We start from the raw sequence: 16,359 nt of genomic DNA on the forward strand, positions 1-16,359 counted from the left end.
TAGACGCTATGTTGTTGTTGGGGAACCAAAATTGAAGCAAAAACAATCGAAGTCAAGTATTTAAAATAAGCCAGTCAAGTAGAAAATAAATTCATTAATTGAATAAAACTATGTGGGCAGGGCTGAGAGATAGTTAGCTAGTAATATTCCACGGAATATAAAAATCAAGGAATATAGACCTTGAATTCGTTAGTATATTTACGGTATATTTTTAAAATGAGACAGTTTATTTTGGTATATTTCTGAGGGTCGGGCGGTATATTTTAACAATAAGTCCGCGGTCGCACTGGCGCTTACAGTTATTTAAAAAAATTCTGCATCGAGTTTTGAAGCTTTAGTGCTAGTTGGTTTTTTTTGTGTGTTTTTAGGTTTGTAAACAATGGACAAACTTTTAGAGGATTGGTCAAAGTGGAATCCCATGGCCTTGGATTATTACGACGAATCCCTTAATATTTATGCCGATGAGTCTGGCCAAAATGTGGTTGAGAAAGCGCACCGACCATTGAAGCCGAGCGACATGCGTAAAAAGAAGCAAACGGGCACTGCGAACGCCAAATATCCGTATCTGGTTCTAAGGAAAAAAGTAAGATTTATTTCCACGTGCTCTGTGCTGAATTTCTTTGGCCAAATTCATGTCCGCAGCATCGACTATAAGGCTAATTCGGACAGATTCACAGTTTTCTTCAATGACTTGGGGTAGGTAGGAATGGCTGTATGCGAATCCATGTTTGCTAAATGTGCACATTTTTATCTCGCTGCAGTTCCTTAGAGGCTGCACACTGCCAACTGGAAGAATTTCCTTTATTATTTCAGTTGCAACGAAGCGGGATCGGTGGCGAGGAAAAGCCCAAGCCCATGGTGAGCGCCGCCAACCAATTATCCGATCCAGTTAATCTTCCAGCACTAGTGCCAACTGCTCGTGGCCCAATCGACTTGAAATCACGCACTATACAAACTTCGGCCAGCGCAAATATGCATCCAGAGTTCATAGTAGTTCCAATCGTGGATGCTTCGTCCTATAAGTCCGGCTCTCTCCTGGCAATTGGAGACGTGGAGAAGCGCTATAAGAGTGTTAAGTTCGAGCATAACTTGGAGCGCCACGGGGCCTATGTACTTGAGAAACAATATGAAGAGGAAACGTTGACCAAGCCACTGATCCGACAGCTTCGTTTTGGGAGAAAATTGTTTAAGTAAGTAAATAAAGGCCTGTATCAACGGGGAAGCCATTGGGCTGGCATGTCGTTTAAACAGACCTGAAACGTATGATTTTGTACAATACTTAATTTTCCAGGAACACGGATGTAGATGATGTGGATGAAGATGATAACGAGTGTATAGATATGTCTGGATACGAAAAATGCGTGGTCTGCAACGGTTACACATCCATTGTGTGTAAAATTTGCGATATGCCCTTTTGCGATGCGTACTGCTGGGGCATTGTCTCCCAGCAGCACGATAGCAAATGCGGCACTGGTCAGAAAGTGGATATTAACGATGAGAATTTCAGACAATTGATTCTCAAGTCTGGTTTGCCGTCCAAAAATTCCATGGTCACGATTACTGCCTTCGAACAGTCGAATATCGTGTATGTGCGCCCGGCTGATTTCCTTTCTCAAAAGGCCTACTACCGCGTGCTCGCTGAGATCAGGAAGCATGACAAAGATGTACCCAAGCTTGACCAGCTGCCGGTCTGTGGCCAGATGGTCCTCTATAAGTTCGAGGGACAAGTTGTACGGGCCATGGTGGTGAATGTTGACAATCCGAAGGACATATGCGTAGTCTCCGTTGATTTTGGCAGCGTTGAATACACTAATCCGGGGAACCTGTATCAGTGCAGCTCTTATTTGAGTGATTTGCCGCGCTATGCCGTTCCTGTGAAGCTCCGCGGCGTACCAAGGCGCGCCATAACCCCAACTTTGCGGGATGTTATGTACGCAATGCAAGGGTCCTCTTTTGAACTAAGGTACCACAAGCACGAGTACGACCATAAAAACAAAATGCAGACGGCAGTGCTATGGTGTATGGAGGAAAATAGAAGCATTAACAGCCTGCTTAAGAAAGTTATAACACCCGTGGAGCCCGCTTTTAATGAGCCCGGGTTCAATGAAGATGTAAGATGTACTGCTCTACCAGAATTACGGCTTTTTAAAATCTGATTTTCTCATTAGTTTCTGCCGCATGTGGCTGAGCCACCAGGGAAGAACATCGACTTGATTGTCACGGACAACTCGTTCCTAAAGTATGGCATCATCTACTGCACCCCCGCAAAATTGGCAGTGGAGATCACGAAAATGCAGCCAGCGTTCCAGGACTATGGAGAAAATATTGCCAAAGCTGACACCTATGCCGCTCCGTAAGGACCCAACCGGAGAGAGAGAGAGAGAGAGAATTGCTTGAGCAAATCCTTCATCAAATTGAATTCTTTTTGCAGGAAAGGACAATTGTGCGTTGCCAAGTATATGGGAAAATGGTATCGCGGCGTTTCGATGGAGCTTGTCGGTGATGGCTATCCCAGCATCTTGTTCCTGGACTATGGAAATATTGTGCCGATCCACGTGACGGATATCCGTGCATATCCGCAGCAACTAACATACCCCGTATTGACTACGGAATACGTTTTGATGGGTAAATTGAGCGAGTGCTTCAATACAAACCAAGATCTAAGTTTATAATTTCTATCTGTATCTCGTGCTTAGGCGTGCCGGAAATCCTTACGGATGCGCAGGTCAAACGTCTCGAGAATCGTTTCGCCTTGGGTGCCATTGTGACCTGCGATGAGATTGTGAAGAATGAAGAAAACAACTACTCCCTTCGCTTTGATGATCTGCAGGAGCATCTATAGCGGAACATTCTATTGGTGCCAAACTACTGGTATATTGTACAGTTTCTGTGCACAAAGACAGGGCCTAATGCCATTTAATTCCATTATATACAGAATTTCTGTATAAATCTTCAATCTTTAAATCTTCATTATATACAATACAATCAATACAAAATAATAAAGAATACAAAAAAAGCGCTATAGGTTTTCCCTATTTTTCATTCACACCAAAAGCTTTATTTTGTACAGTCTGCATTCATATGATTTTTATTTTTTGCTTCTGTTGTAGACTTTTTGCCATTTGTAAAGGGACCAAAATATGAATTTTTCCATAATTTGCGCCAATCTAAAGCCTCAACTGACAAATTTACCAAAGGACAATATATGTAGTAGATAAGATGTATAAAATTATGTGGGCATAGCTGGGCGTTCTTTCTAGCTAGTATTATTCGACGGAATATCAAAATATAGCAATATGAACGACTATCCTCTTCGTTTGTCTTGTTTGCCCATTTTCGCTAAAACCTTTTCATTTTTTGACCTATTTCGCTATAACCTTTTTTACGAAAAATCCAATAAAAGCCAGTCTTAAGAATAAGCCAGTTAAGCAGAAAAACGATTCATCAATCGTATAAAACTATGTGGGCATGGCTATATGTTCTATATAGCTAATAATATTCGACGGAACATCAAAATTGAGCAATATGGTTGCGAATCCTTGACGGTGAACGATTAACCTATTATAAGCCAATGGGGTATTTCAATTTTCCACCGAAAATAATGAAAATTAAATAATGTAGCGCAGTTCAGGTTTTCTACAAGACGAATTTACAATCGTCAATATTTTCCGCCATTTACCTCAAGTAGTTGAACTATTTAAATATAGGGGCTTAAGTGGGCTAAGTTCGGTTTTTCATCATACGAGACGCTTATTGTTGTTGAGAAACCAAAATTGAGGCAAAAAAAATCAAAGTCAAGTATTCAAAATAAACCAGTCAAGTAGAAAAAGAATTCTTTAATTGGATAAAATTATGATGGCATGGCTAAATGTTCTATATAGCTAGTAATATTCCACGGAATATCAATAATGAGGAATATCTATAACAGAACTTGACTTCGTCAGTATATTTACGGTAAATTTTGAAAATGAGGCGGTATATTTCGGTGCTGTTCTGAGGGTCATACTGTAGAAATACTGGTTTTCGCCGCGCTCCCATGGTATTTTTGTCAATTTCATCAATCTATTAATTTAATTTTCAATGCTATATAGAAATCCAATAAAAGGAAGTATTTCGAATAGGCCAATCATGTATAGAATTGATTCATCAATCGTATAAAATTATGATGGCATGGTTAAATGTTTTATATAGCTAGTAATACTCGACGGAATATGAAAAACGAGGAATATGTAAAATAGAAGGTCGGATGATATATTTTATCGATAAGTCCGCGGTCACACTGCCTACAAATTTCCGCCTGGCGGCAATTTATTTATTTACATTTATTGACACTCAAAATGGATTTAAATACGTTGCTGCAGAGCGCCCAGAACCTGACAAATGCGGCCAAAGCCGAGTACGAGATGCCTCAGGTGGAGCGTACGCTCCAACAGGTGTTGCAGGCCACCACGGAGCTACACTCGCGCGTCACTCAGTCCAGCAACAAAGATATACAAGCGTAAGTAAAGTAAAGCAATTGTGCGATTTCCCAGGCTGATCAGGTTTCTGCGGCAGGCATATACTGCTCGGTTCCAAGGGCATAGATCTTCCCAAGCTTACCCAAAAGCTGGAGGCGCTCAATGCACGAAAAACCTTCGAACCGGTCGATGTGGTTGGGGCTGACACGGATGTGTGCACATTCCTGAAAAACGAGCGCGAGAACGCCATACTTTCAGTGATTGAGGATACCAATACAAACGTGAGTACATGGTTTTGCTGCTCCTCCTACATTCAGTAGAATGGCCTTCTTCTTTAACAGATCAGTGAAACGGTGAGCAAACAGAAGTGGGAGAACCTGAACAGCACTTGGAATGAGGAGAAAAGCCGGTTGCTGGACGCCCTGATTGGACCCTCGCAGAACTTTATCGATCTGCAGCGTCTGCCAGAGCACATTACCCTCGATCCCAACTTGCCGATAAGCAGATGCCTCAGCCGAATGGAGCTTATCTACGCCCAGGAGCTGCGCCACTATAACGAACTGCTGCTGAAGGGCGCCCACCGACCAAATCTTGTGCAGAAGTTTGCCGTGTTGACCAGCAGCTTTGGCGATGATCGGCTGACAGACATGTGGTCAACGGTGGCCGCCGTGACGCAGGTGAACGAGCCCCTACACAGCGATCCCATCAAAGCTCGCCAGCAGCGGCCAGAGTTTGTTATTAACGCCAAATCGTGTCTCGAGAGGCACTACAAGATCTACATGTGTATCGTGGTGGGGGCTGCCCGCTCCAGCAATTGCTATCAACTGGTACGCGCCTATGTGACCAATCGATTCAGCGCTCAGCAGACAATCGGCCTAGTGGACACGTTGGACGACAAGCCACTGTGGCCCATGGTCTACTATTCCCTGCGCTGTGGAGCAGCAGAGGCGGCTGTGGAATTCCTGCACGAGGCCGGACCCAGTTACGAAGACTTTGCCCAGGTCATCGCCGATCGCAGCGCGGGCGCCGTGAATCCGAGGACAGAGACACAGTTGAAGCTGCAGTACGCCAACAAGATTAAGAACTCCACAGATGCATATAAGAAGGCAGTGTACTGCTTAATCCTGGGCTGCGACCCCAACGAGTTGCACGGCGAGGTGGGCAAGGCTATCGACGACTATTTATGGATCAAGCTGGCTATGCTCCGTCCCGGGGATGCCGCCGGCTATGGTAGGCTCCAGTCGGAGATCCTCGAGAAGTATGGAGAAAAGCATTTCCATGCCAGCAACCAGACTGACGTCTATTTCAAAGCCCTGGTTCTTGTCGGCCTTTTTGAAGCCTCGATTGAGCTACTGGCCCGCAATGGTCAATCCGTTCATGCCGTCCACATGGCCATTGCCCTGCACGAGCTGGGGGTGCTGGGCGGAGCCCGCAGTGTCTCGCAACCGTTGCTGTCCATCGACATCGCCGACCCTCAGCCGCTGCGCCGCCTCAATCTGACGAGATTGGTCCGGCTGTACGCGCAGCGCTTCGAGCGCACGGATACGACGGAGGCTCTTAACTACTACTTCACCCTACGTTGCTTGCGAGATCCGAAGGGCCGGAACATGTTCCTCACCTGCGTCTGTGATCTGGTGGTAGGCAGCGGGGCGCTGGATACCAGCATTTTCGACTTGATATTCGGCCAGCGGATGACTGATGCCGACGAAGAGGTTCCAGGGTGAGTCTGAGTGTATTTCTCCGTGCCCCCCCACCAGCATATCACTTTCTTTAATTCCGTTCTTAGAGGAGTATTCCGCCAATTTGATTGTCCGGAGTTCGACACGAACACCACGGCCTCGCTGATCGCAGAAGAGCTGGTTGCCCGAGGCAGCTTCGAAATAGCCGTGCGGCTTTACGAGTTGGCTGGCAACTACAACCTCGCCCTGAAGCACTTCAACATTCTTCTGGCACAGGTCGTGCAGTTGTCGCCGCAGGAGGGATCACAGCGGGCCCGTCTTCGAGACGAGGCTAATCGATTTAGCAGACTCTTGGCAGCGCTCCGTATAGATGTGGAGCCCAAAATAAGGGGCAGCTTTGCACTGCTGCAGCTGCTCCTCGTTTTCTTTGACCTCCATCATGAGGGGAAGCTGGTCCAAGCTCTAGAACAGCTGCAGCGCACGAAGCTGATGCCAAACACCACGGATGATGTGGAGGGCTGTTTGACCACCATCAAGAAACTCAGCGGAGAGGTCATCAAGGTGATCCCCGACGTGTTGGTGGCTGCCATGGACATCACACTCACCCAGTACAACCAGTTGAAGCCGTCGGGCACCTGTAGCTCGAATCAGCTGCAGTTGCAGCTCGAAAAGTTGCGAGTGCGGGCCAAAGCCTTGTCCAACCTCGCCGCCAGCATGCCTTTCCGCATGCCCTACGAAACCAACAAACGTCTGATGCAGCTGGAGCTGATGATGCACTAGAATAAAAGTATGCTAACCTGTACAGGAGATCAGATATGTACTCTATTTATTTCATCAGCATGAAAATGTACTCCTCCTCTTCCTCCTCTTCGGTGTCCGCGTGATCTTCAAGTCTCTGCTCAAGTTCCTGTATTCTAAGAAGAGCAGCAGCCAGCTTTTGCTGCAAGCTAACGCTGATGTCTTTGGTTCCTTGGCAGGATGGACATGATTCAGCCCCATCAGTACCTTTCGAATTGTCCTCGTCGATTCCCTCATCTTCAGCCTCGTTCCTGAGAGGGAGATCCAAGGGATCTTCAGTGTCAGTGCCAAGATTCAGTTCAGGTAAGGCTTGCTTTGGCAACTTGCTGTTTTTGTTGGGCAGCAGACTCGGACGAAAGTGTCTGGAGCATATGAACGGCCACTTTAGACCGTCTTTAAGCCTGCACAGCTTCATCCACTCTGTTCGCAACTGCGGCTCTGTGGGAAAACAGTGCAATCTATCGGGCGGCGATCGTGTCGTGCAATCCCCGATGCAGCACTTTCGCACCAACTTTTTCTTCTTTGCGGCGCCATGGTGCAGTCCGTCTGTCTTGCCTGAAAATCAAAGGATCGTCAGAGTATATATCCTTTAGCTACTACTAATAGTGACCTGACCTACCCACAAAGAGCGTTGGTACTGCCCAGGCGAACAATTTGGACTTGCCGAAACAGTGCGGCTCAAAGTGTCGCCGGCACACCCGTCGATTCGAGAGTTTTGCGTCCTTTGGCATGCAGAGATTCTCCATCCACTTCAGCCTGACGCCCGGCTTTGTAGGAAACTTGAACATAGAGCTGCTGTCTTGCAAGCCACTCTCGTGACATTCGGAAACAGTGCAACAAAGTCGTTCATATTTAATCATTTTTTTGTTTTTTTTTTTTGATTATGTGACCCTGAAGTGAAATGGAGAAAGGCCGTTTCTAAGCTTGTCTTTAAATTTTGTCCTTTTCCAAGCACTCCATTTTATATAATAGCTGGAAACTCGATTTGAAGTGCTACGACAAGTGATATTTGGACAGCATTTAATGCATTAAGCGTCTAAGAACATTAAATATTTATTTCAAATTGTTTTTTGTTCAACCGAAATTTATCGATTCCCAAAAAATTCAGACCCCTTTTTTGTCTACATTTTCCCGCTTCTCCGTCTGGTCACACTAAAGACTGCGAATAAACGAAGGTGATTGCAGTTTTTGGCTCTCTTTTCGCTCTCTCTGAAGCGGTTCAACGGAATATCAAAATAAGACCGATTACTCTCTTACTTGTTTTTGTTTGACCTTTTTCGCCAGAAGTAATGAAAGTTTAATAATTTTAGACCAGTTCAGGTGAAAGATATCGTGGTTGTTTTTAAGTTCAGCGGAAAGATGACATGGATCTCCAAAAATTATTTACAATCAGTAATATTTTCCGCCATTTTCCTGAAGTCTTTGAAATATTTAAAAAGAGGGGGTTAATAGGCTCATCACACTGACGACCATCCACCATCCATTTCGGGGATGGTCCGTAAGGTTTTGCCGTTCCGAAAATTTCCCAGTTAGTCCACCATCCATTTTGGATGTTCCTAAACCGCACGTTTCTATGCGATAGTTAGCCGATGGTTTTCAAATGCAACTCTGAATAATTGTCATTCACAATGGAAAAATGGTATTCACTGCGAAAACGTAAACAATGATTGTAACAAAATTAACAAAAAACAAAAACAAGAACAGAACAGCTCGGAAGGACAGCAGACCAAATTTTTGAAAAACTTATTAATAAAATGGATTTAGTGCCAGAAAACTCCTCCAGTGGTACGTTGAATAGATATATTTGTTTTTTATTGTTTATAATATATAATATTATTACACAATGCAGCAAACAAGAGAACAACAGCAGGCGGCAGGGTGAAATGGAGTGCCGCGCTTGAGAGCCTGCTGATTGACATATGGAAGGAGAAAATTGAAGATTTGCGCGGACCACGCAAAAATGCACATGTGTAAATTAAGTTGTCCGTATGTCCAAGTAGCCTTAGCTGCTTGATGCGGTGGTCCTCGTGCGGTTTCCGTGGTATAGAATCCTTTATGAAGATTATGTTGGAGAGATAACTGTCTCTCTTATCACTGGCCTTGTGGTACAGTGGTATAGAATTAATAATTCAAAGTGTTTACGGCTGGTTGCCGGAGCAAGGTTTATTAACAAGCGTTAGCTTTCGTTATAAGAACAGAACTAAAACTAGGAGCCACCAGCAAGCTGGGGCATAAAGTCTGCTGAATCAAAAGTATTTAATTGCCAAAGAATGCAAAGCTACAAAATATATGTACTTAGAGCTACAAAGCTACAGTCGGTAAGCCGACTTGGCATAAGCGATAATGCTGATCTTGCGGCATGTGCAAGATATCAGATTACCGCCGGTTGACCGTCACATTCAGGGCGCTGAACTGAAGTTCGCTGATTTGGCATCTTGAGTGCAAACAACATGGAGCAGAGCACATTGGACAACGACAGTAAGTTTTATTAATTTATTGCTAAAAAAATATATTTCATTTAAGGTGTTCATTGCAGATCCTGATGAGTACTTTTCGGATATTATTGAGATGGACCTGGACGGATCTTGTAGCTCCAGCACCTTGTCTGGGCGTCCGCCAAAGAAAAAGAAAAAGACCGACATTTCGTGGCTGGCAGAGATCGCCCAGGAGCGTCTCGAACAACAAAAGGACCACCACAGAAAGAAGGAGGAGCACGACGTTAGGCAGGAGAAGATGGTGCAGGACTTGATCAGCACCCAAACAAAATTCCAGAACGACTTATTAGAAGTTTTAAAAAATAAAAATAAATAAGTTTTTAATTTTCATTACGGTCTACACAATATTTTGCGATTGCAGATCGTATCTGTTCTGCTGACTGATTAAAGTCAGCAGAACTGTTGCTGGTATCGGGCTGTTCGCGCTGCTCATTTGTTGCAAGCTCCCAATTTTCATTAATCGCGCTGTTGTGCATATTTAATATATTGTGTAAAATACAACAGCTCATTATTATGGCGCTATTATTTTTGTGGTGGCTATCAAGACCTTTTCCGAATATTCGAAATCTGGCTTTTAAATGCCCAAATGCATTTTCCACCACTCGCCTAGCTTTGGAAAGGTTGTAGTTAAACGTGCGCTATTACAAAGAGGCGACTGTGGAAAACGGGTAAGGTTTCATCAGCTTTTTAGAAAACCTAAATGCCGAGTCCCCGATAAGCATTACAGGGACGTTTACTCCGCTTATTTCCTTGGCTTTCTCTTGGAGTAATGCCGATGCTTCGATATGTTTTGCAAGGCTTGACTTCTGGTGTATCATCGAGTCATTGCACCTTCCTGCAGAGCCGATATTTACATATGTAAATCTGTATCTAAAAAGAATCGGATTTAAATAATTTAGGACATTAAACCAACTTGCTAAATACATATTTTTGTGCAAGATATTTGCATACCTATAAGTGCTCTGCAAAACTCGTGCAGGATATTACACACACTGTTTGGAGCTACACCGAAAAGCCTGCCAACTGTTCGGTACTCAGAGGACGAGCCCAAAGTGTATAGCGCAATGGCGATGCGCTTTTCCAAAGGAATTGCAGCTCGGCAGTTGGTGTCTTTCTTTCGCAGCACTTCAAGCCGATTCACTAAAATATCAAAGCAGGGCCTCTCCATTCGGAAACTCTCTTTGAAAAACGCCTCGTTGTTTTCTGGTACATCTTTCTCCCAAAATGTCCCGAACCGCTTCTAAAACCATAAAATATGTCCTTGTACTTTAAACTATGGTTGAAGTTAGTAGAAGTACTCACAAACGACCATAATCTTCCTGGCTTTTGTGTTTTTATGGCAGTCATCTGGGTCATCTCATCCTCGTCAATGTTAAAGTCATCATCGTCATCATCATTATTCATTGACAGCAACATTATTAGTTGGTGCAAGAAAATATTTTGCTGTTGAACCACAGCCGAAATAATTGCTATATCTTCATCATCCATTATAAGAACCAAGAATTAATAAATCTTCCGCGCAAATTTAATGAACTTGTTATTGGCATCAGCTGTTTTTGACGGATGGTGGATGGTGGCAGTGTGAATCGGAGTTTCACATCTGTCAAAAAATCCCACCATTCCCCCGGGATGGGCTCAGTGTGCAGAGCCTATAAGTGGGTTAAGTTCGATATACGATATATAATGGTATATTTTGTCAATTTCATCAATCTATTAAATTTCATTTTCAAGTTATATAGAAATCCAAAACACGCAAGTATTTAGAATAAACCAGTGAAGTAGAAAATTGATTCATCAATCGGATAAAATTATGTGGGCATGGCTAAATGTTCTATATAGCTGAGAATATTCCACGGAATATCAAAAACGAGAAAATGTATAATATAACTTGAATTTGTCAGTATATTTTTGGTATATTTTGAAAATGCGACGGTATATTTGCGAGTGTCTGACCGTATTTCAGCGATAAAACCACTGTCACACTGACACCAATCTTGACGCGTGCTCTGGCACTTTTTTGACGAAAAATAAATATTGAAAAGTGTTATTAAAGTAAAGTAAAGAAGGAATAAACTATTTTTAAAGTGTAACACAAAAAGGTAAACTGATTTAGCAACTTTAAGTTGCATTTTTGGGGCATACGAATCGCGTGTATGTACATTTTGTGCAAAGATACCATGCGCAAGAGGGTGCCTGCAAATCAAAATGGCGTACGCGGTGCAAAAAAAAAAAGCAGCTAGCGTCACAAGCAATAAAATCGCCGGCTGGAAAAACGCATTTCCATTGTTTTATATTTGTCCATTGTTTTTGTTTGTACTAAAAAGTTGCCTTATTTGTAGTTTGCAAACAATTGACACTAAAATGGCAAACGCTGATGTGCAGTATAACTACGGCCAGCAGGACAACGGCGAGGACTACAATGATGATAGCAACCAGCAGGATGATGATGATCAGTACGAGGATAATGGCAATGATGGAGTGAATGTGAAGATTGAGAACGTGGGCGAAAGCCCAAAGTTTATACGCCTCCGCGGTCTTCCCTGGTCGGCAACGCACAAAGAGATCTTGGACTTTTTGGAGAATGTGAATGTCACCAATGCCTCGCAGGGCATTCATTTGGTGACGAGTCGTGTGGATGGCAAGAATACGGGCGAGGCCTATGTAGAAGTTGCAACCCAAGAGGACGTGGAGGAGGCACGAAAGTTGAACAAAGCCAGCATGGGACATCGCTATATTGAGGGTTTGTGTGAACCTTTGTTTTTTGGATGGTTGTGACTGTACTTGTACATGTTGCAGCACCAAAGCCTGCGCTATGTGTGCTGGCAACTCCAGTGTCCAGTGCCGAAAATTTATCTTAATTTCTGTCATCTGGTATTCTTTTTAATTAGTCTTTACCGCAACGCCTAAAGAAGCCAAGGAGGCGATGAGGAAGATTGGCGGTCATGGGAATGCTTTCGTTGTAAAGCTGCGAGGACTGCCCTATGCCGTCACAGAACAGCAGATCGAGGAGTTCTTTACTGGTAAGTCTCGCTTTTTCGTCCTGTACATTTTCCTAGGCTCATCTAGCAAAGACAGTGTTTGACTGCACTACCACTTTTGTTTTTTTTTTCTCCGGCTGAAGCCGACGGGCGAGTCGACATTCCTTTTTTTGAACCTATTAATCGTATCAACTACACTTCTCATACCAATTACACATACATTTATTTTCCGACAAATTGTAAATCTGTAAACCAATTCAATTGTGTTTACATCTATTTAGAGCTCAGCTCACAAAAGTGAAAGGATGTATTGGGTTTAGTCCGGCAAAGCATTTCCCACCTAATAAAGCAAACAATAATACTTGTTTAAAGTCGACGACCGAGTGTATGTGATCCATGTCCGTGTGTCCGCTAAAATATTTTGAAGATTATAATTGCAAATTTTCATAGTCGGTTAGTAATACTATGTAATTCTTCTGAACCCAGGTTCTGGGAACATTGTGGTCGGGGAATCTCTCGATTGCAGCATTCCCACATTGAACGGTTTTAACGAAACGGTTACGGTTGTCGATTTCAAACCTGCTAAACTTCAAGAACCGAACTATTAAAGAAAATCAAAACATGTATCGTATCAATCTCTCTGTATCGTATCTCTCTTATTTTGTATCTTAGTTTAACCTTGCATCATTATGTATATAAAAAATCTATATATTTGTATAAATCTTTGTTGGTTATCGTCATGGGCAGGGTTGGAAATCAAAACGGATCGGGAGGGCATACTTTTTGTTATGGACAGAAGGGGTCGAGCAACTGGGGAAGCTTTTGTTCAGTTCGAAAGCCAGGAAGACACTGAGCAAGCCTTGGGCCGAAATCGGGAAAAAATTGGGCACAGGTGGGTTCTTATGCATCATATCTACAACAACTACAACAACAAACCGGTGCTATAAAAGCATTCCAATGGTAAAATAACTTAAATACTCTTAGTTAAATATACAAAAGAACAAATAAAAAACATAACTTTTTCATGGAATATTCATACAAAACGTAAATATATCTATCATAAATAACCTCTATTTCAGTAGCAACCATTTTCTATGTGCGTTGCGCAAGCTATGGGTCTGGTTGGGCTTTTCAATCATGTTCAAGCGCCGAGATATGTGTGTTTCGATCAATCACAATAATACAATCACACGAATCGAGTGCTTTTGTTAATTTTAAACTGAAAATATAAAAAACTGTCTCAAAACGCATTTATTTATTTTGAAATGGCGTTGAATATTTACTTTCACTTTATGATTTTGTTGATTGGATAGTTAACCCTTAAAGAAACAACATGCCACCGACCCTAGCATAAGCACATCATTGTTGGGGCTCATTCTAATGTTCCCATGTTATTTTCTCGATTCTCGATTATATAGATACATTGAGATCTTCCGCAGCTCAATTGCTGAGATGAAGCGTGCCACAGGCAGCGGCGGAAGCTCTGGCGGACGCCCGGGCCCCTATGATATACGCGATCGCGGTGCCAATCGTGGAGGTAACGATTTCGGGGGAGGACGAAATGGTCAGTCAGCTAGCTGCATCTCTCTAGCCATAATATAGCCTATTTATATGTATATATTTGTAACCACAGACTGGGGTAACAATGGAAATTTCGGTGCTGGTGCCAACAACATGCTTGGCTTCAACAATCTCCCCAGTTTGATGAACTCTGGAAACTTTGGCAACAATCCCGGCGGTGGAAATGGTGGCGGTAATGGCGGAAACGGTGGAAATTTCGGACCAAATTCAGGACCGAGCAATTTTGGAAACTTTGGCGGGAACAGCGGAAACTCGAATTTCGGTGGAAACCTAGGTGGAAACGGCGGCGGTGGCAACAACGGCGGCGGTAACTTTGGGAACTTCGGGGGCAACAACGGAGCTGGTAATTTTGGAGGTAACAACAGCGGAGGAGGCTTCAACAGTGGCAGTAACTTCGGATCTCCAGTGGGCGGCAGCAACTTTGGCAATAACAACAATGGAGGATCCAATTTTGGTGGAAACAACGGAGGCGGCTTCAACAATGGTGGAAGTAACTTTGGCTCTGCAGTAGGCGGCGGCAACTTTGGCCCAATCGGTGGCGGTCGTAACAACAATAACGGCGGGAACTTTGGTAATAATTCCGGATTTGGAAATTTCGGAGCCAACAACGGCGGAAACGGAGGAAACGGCAACTTTGGCGTAGCCAACAATGTCGGCTTCAATAACGGCAGCAACTTTGGCTCATCCCTGAGCGGAGGGGGCAACTTTGGCCCCATTGGCGGTGGCCGTGGAAGCGATGTGGAGTACTATACAATCCATATGCGAGGACTCCCGTATACTTCATTCGAAAATGATGTCTTCAAGGTTTGCATACTTTCATGTTCGCACTTCGCACCCGATCAATTTTGTTAAATGCATTTCGTTTTTCTTTCAGTTCTTCGAGCCTGTTAGGCCTGCTAATGTCCGTATAAACTACAACAAGAAGGGTCTGCACAGCGGCACTGCTGATGCCTATTTCGACACCTACGAAGATTCCCAGATCGCCATGAAGCGCCATCGGGAACAAATGGGTTCGCGTTATATTGAGCTCTTCTACGACGGAAAGACACGAGGCGGTGCCAATGGAAATGGCGGTGGTGGCAATGGAAATGGAGATGGTGGCAACAATGGCGGTGGCGGTGGCGGCAACGGAGGTGGAGGAAACTTCTCTCGTCGCATCTGAGGCCCCTCCATCTGAGGGCTTGATTACATTAACTATAATGTAAGCGCAAGTATTTAATTAATAAACAAGGCGCAACTATAAATCGCTAAGGCACCTTTGTATTCGTATAATACACTATCAAATAGATTTTACACAGCGACACACATTTTGGTAGTTCATTAAAAAACAAACCTTTCCATACCGATATCCAAGGCGTTTAAATAATTAAATAAAACAGAAAACATTGTATTTAAGAATTAATTTTCGATAAATTTCAATTATAATATCCTAAGCTTCAACTGTATTCTTATGTTTTGAGTGAATAAACATTAGTTTTTAAACAAAAGCGAAACAACGATAGAATTGTATTTAATAACAGTGAAAGTATTCGAGAAAAAGAGGAATGGATAAGAGAGAATCCTGGCCATCGATTGGCATTTTGCGATGCACCATTTAATACTATATTTTCCAGTGCTGTCTATGGTTCTGCCCTTGAATAACATATTCTTTACGATTGCATAAATCAAGAACAGCGTTTTTTTTGTACATGGAAACCAAGACAATAGACAATAGCAATCTTCCAATTATAAGCCAATGACAGGCCTCACATTTCACTTACCTTCAAGACAAATGTCAACATAGTATCTCTGATAGATAACCACTTGTCAATAAATTCTTGTTTATTTGTTGATCTAATGATCATGTTCATAATTAAACCAATAAAATGCTTGCTAAGAATAGCTACGTTGAATAGATAGTCGTTGCCTTAAGCGGGATGTTGGGTCGTCTAAAGTTACGTATACTATAGTACATGTGCAAGTACATACATATGTAGTACCTGCGGTTTGGAAGATCTTTTTGAAAAGTACGACCACGTAAAACGATTTTGCGAGCAAGGCCCTTGCAGCCATAGGATGTGTCCAGTAGGATGTAAAAATCCTAAAAATGTGTAAGCCCGAAAGCTGTTTCTGTACATTCCAGTCATTTTAGTCTCTCGTCTGTCTAATGCGCTAATGAATCAAACATGCTTTGATAATTTGTTTATTGCGATCACAGTTTAAATTTGGACAACAAGCGCAAAGGTGTTACTATGCGCTTCATAAAAGAGGGAGATACAAGTATGGATAGTAGACTGAAAATATAAATATTTTAGCTGTCTGGCCTAGTCGGCAAAGGGAGTGGAATGTTACATATGTATAGAATATGTAGATTTTTGAGCTCTATAAATCC

The 16,359-nt window shown here is 43.0% G+C and overlaps 6 protein-coding genes across 9 annotated transcripts; 4 read left to right on the top strand and 2 right to left on the bottom strand.

Annotated features, from left to right (window-relative positions):
* The first annotated feature begins 294 nt into the window (after positions 1–294).
* LOC108157088 (protein vreteno-like) lies at positions 295–3,046 on the top strand. Its single transcript, XM_017288952.2, has 6 exons — positions 295–696; positions 762–1,190; positions 1,292–2,111; positions 2,169–2,353; positions 2,432–2,625; positions 2,697–3,046. The coding sequence occupies exons 1-6, from the start codon at positions 380–382 to the stop codon at positions 2,840–2,842; spliced, it is 2,091 nt and encodes a 696-aa protein (XP_017144441.1). The 5' UTR covers positions 295–379; the 3' UTR covers positions 2,843–3,046.
* A 1,209-nt stretch (positions 3,047–4,255) lies between these two features.
* On the top strand, positions 4,256–6,948 carry LOC108156588 (nuclear pore complex protein Nup93-1). Of its 2 annotated transcripts, none has more exons than XM_033388361.1 (4): positions 4,256–4,498; positions 4,555–4,738; positions 4,799–5,822; positions 5,861–6,119. In XM_033388361.1, exons 1-4 carry the CDS (start codon positions 4,338–4,340, stop codon positions 6,016–6,018), a joined length of 1,527 nt encoding a protein of 508 aa, XP_033244252.1. In that variant the 5' UTR covers positions 4,256–4,337; the 3' UTR covers positions 6,019–6,119. The 2 variants fall into 2 exon arrangements, with proteins under 2 accessions (XP_033244252.1, XP_033244251.1); XM_033388360.1 differs by adding an exon at positions 6,244–6,948 and having other exon boundaries at positions 4,257–4,498; positions 4,799–6,177.
* Positions 6,946–8,595, bottom strand: LOC108156590. Its single transcript, XM_017288129.2, has 2 exons — positions 7,554–8,595; positions 6,946–7,489 (listed from the first exon to the last, which is right to left on the bottom strand). Exons 1-2 carry the CDS (start codon positions 7,792–7,794, stop codon positions 6,963–6,965), a joined length of 768 nt encoding a protein of 255 aa, XP_017143618.1. The 5' UTR covers positions 7,795–8,595; the 3' UTR covers positions 6,946–6,962.
* Positions 8,596–8,607: 12 nt separating this feature from the next.
* LOC108164762 lies at positions 8,608–9,759 on the top strand. Its single transcript, XM_033388365.1, has 3 exons — positions 8,608–8,719; positions 8,784–9,412; positions 9,471–9,759. The coding sequence occupies exons 2-3, from the start codon at positions 9,385–9,387 to the stop codon at positions 9,743–9,745; spliced, it is 303 nt and encodes a 100-aa protein (XP_033244256.1). The 5' UTR covers positions 8,608–8,719; positions 8,784–9,384; the 3' UTR covers positions 9,746–9,759.
* LOC117186947 lies at positions 9,517–11,091 on the bottom strand. The gene is made up of 3 exons (XM_033388364.1): positions 10,732–11,091; positions 10,381–10,669; positions 9,517–10,299 (listed from the first exon to the last, which is right to left on the bottom strand). The coding sequence occupies exons 1-3, from the start codon at positions 10,915–10,917 to the stop codon at positions 10,280–10,282; spliced, it is 495 nt and encodes a 164-aa protein (XP_033244255.1). The 5' UTR covers positions 10,918–11,091; the 3' UTR covers positions 9,517–10,279.
* Positions 11,092–11,391: 300 nt separating this feature from the next.
* Positions 11,392–15,436, top strand: LOC108156724 (heterogeneous nuclear ribonucleoprotein H2). 3 transcript variants are annotated; one of them, XM_017288375.2, is made up of 7 exons: positions 11,394–11,528; positions 11,769–12,169; positions 12,318–12,449; positions 13,155–13,299; positions 13,826–13,971; positions 14,041–14,792; positions 14,863–15,436. In XM_017288375.2, exons 2-7 carry the CDS (start codon positions 11,791–11,793, stop codon positions 15,148–15,150), a joined length of 1,842 nt encoding a protein of 613 aa, XP_017143864.1. In that variant the 5' UTR covers positions 11,394–11,528; positions 11,769–11,790; the 3' UTR covers positions 15,151–15,436. The 3 variants fall into 3 exon arrangements, with proteins under 3 accessions (XP_017143865.1, XP_017143864.1, XP_033244253.1); XM_017288376.2 differs by lacking the exons at positions 13,155–13,299; positions 14,041–14,792; positions 14,863–15,436 and having other exon boundaries at positions 11,392–11,528; positions 13,826–13,962; XM_033388362.1 differs by lacking the exons at positions 11,394–11,528; positions 11,769–12,169; positions 13,155–13,299 and having other exon boundaries at positions 12,357–12,449.
* Positions 15,437–16,359: the final 923 nt, after the last annotated feature.

This window comes from Drosophila miranda, chromosome 2, assembly GCF_003369915.1.
Source record: "Drosophila miranda strain MSH22 chromosome 2, D.miranda_PacBio2.1, whole genome shotgun sequence".
NCBI lineage: Eukaryota > Metazoa > Arthropoda > Insecta > Diptera > Drosophilidae > Drosophila > Drosophila miranda.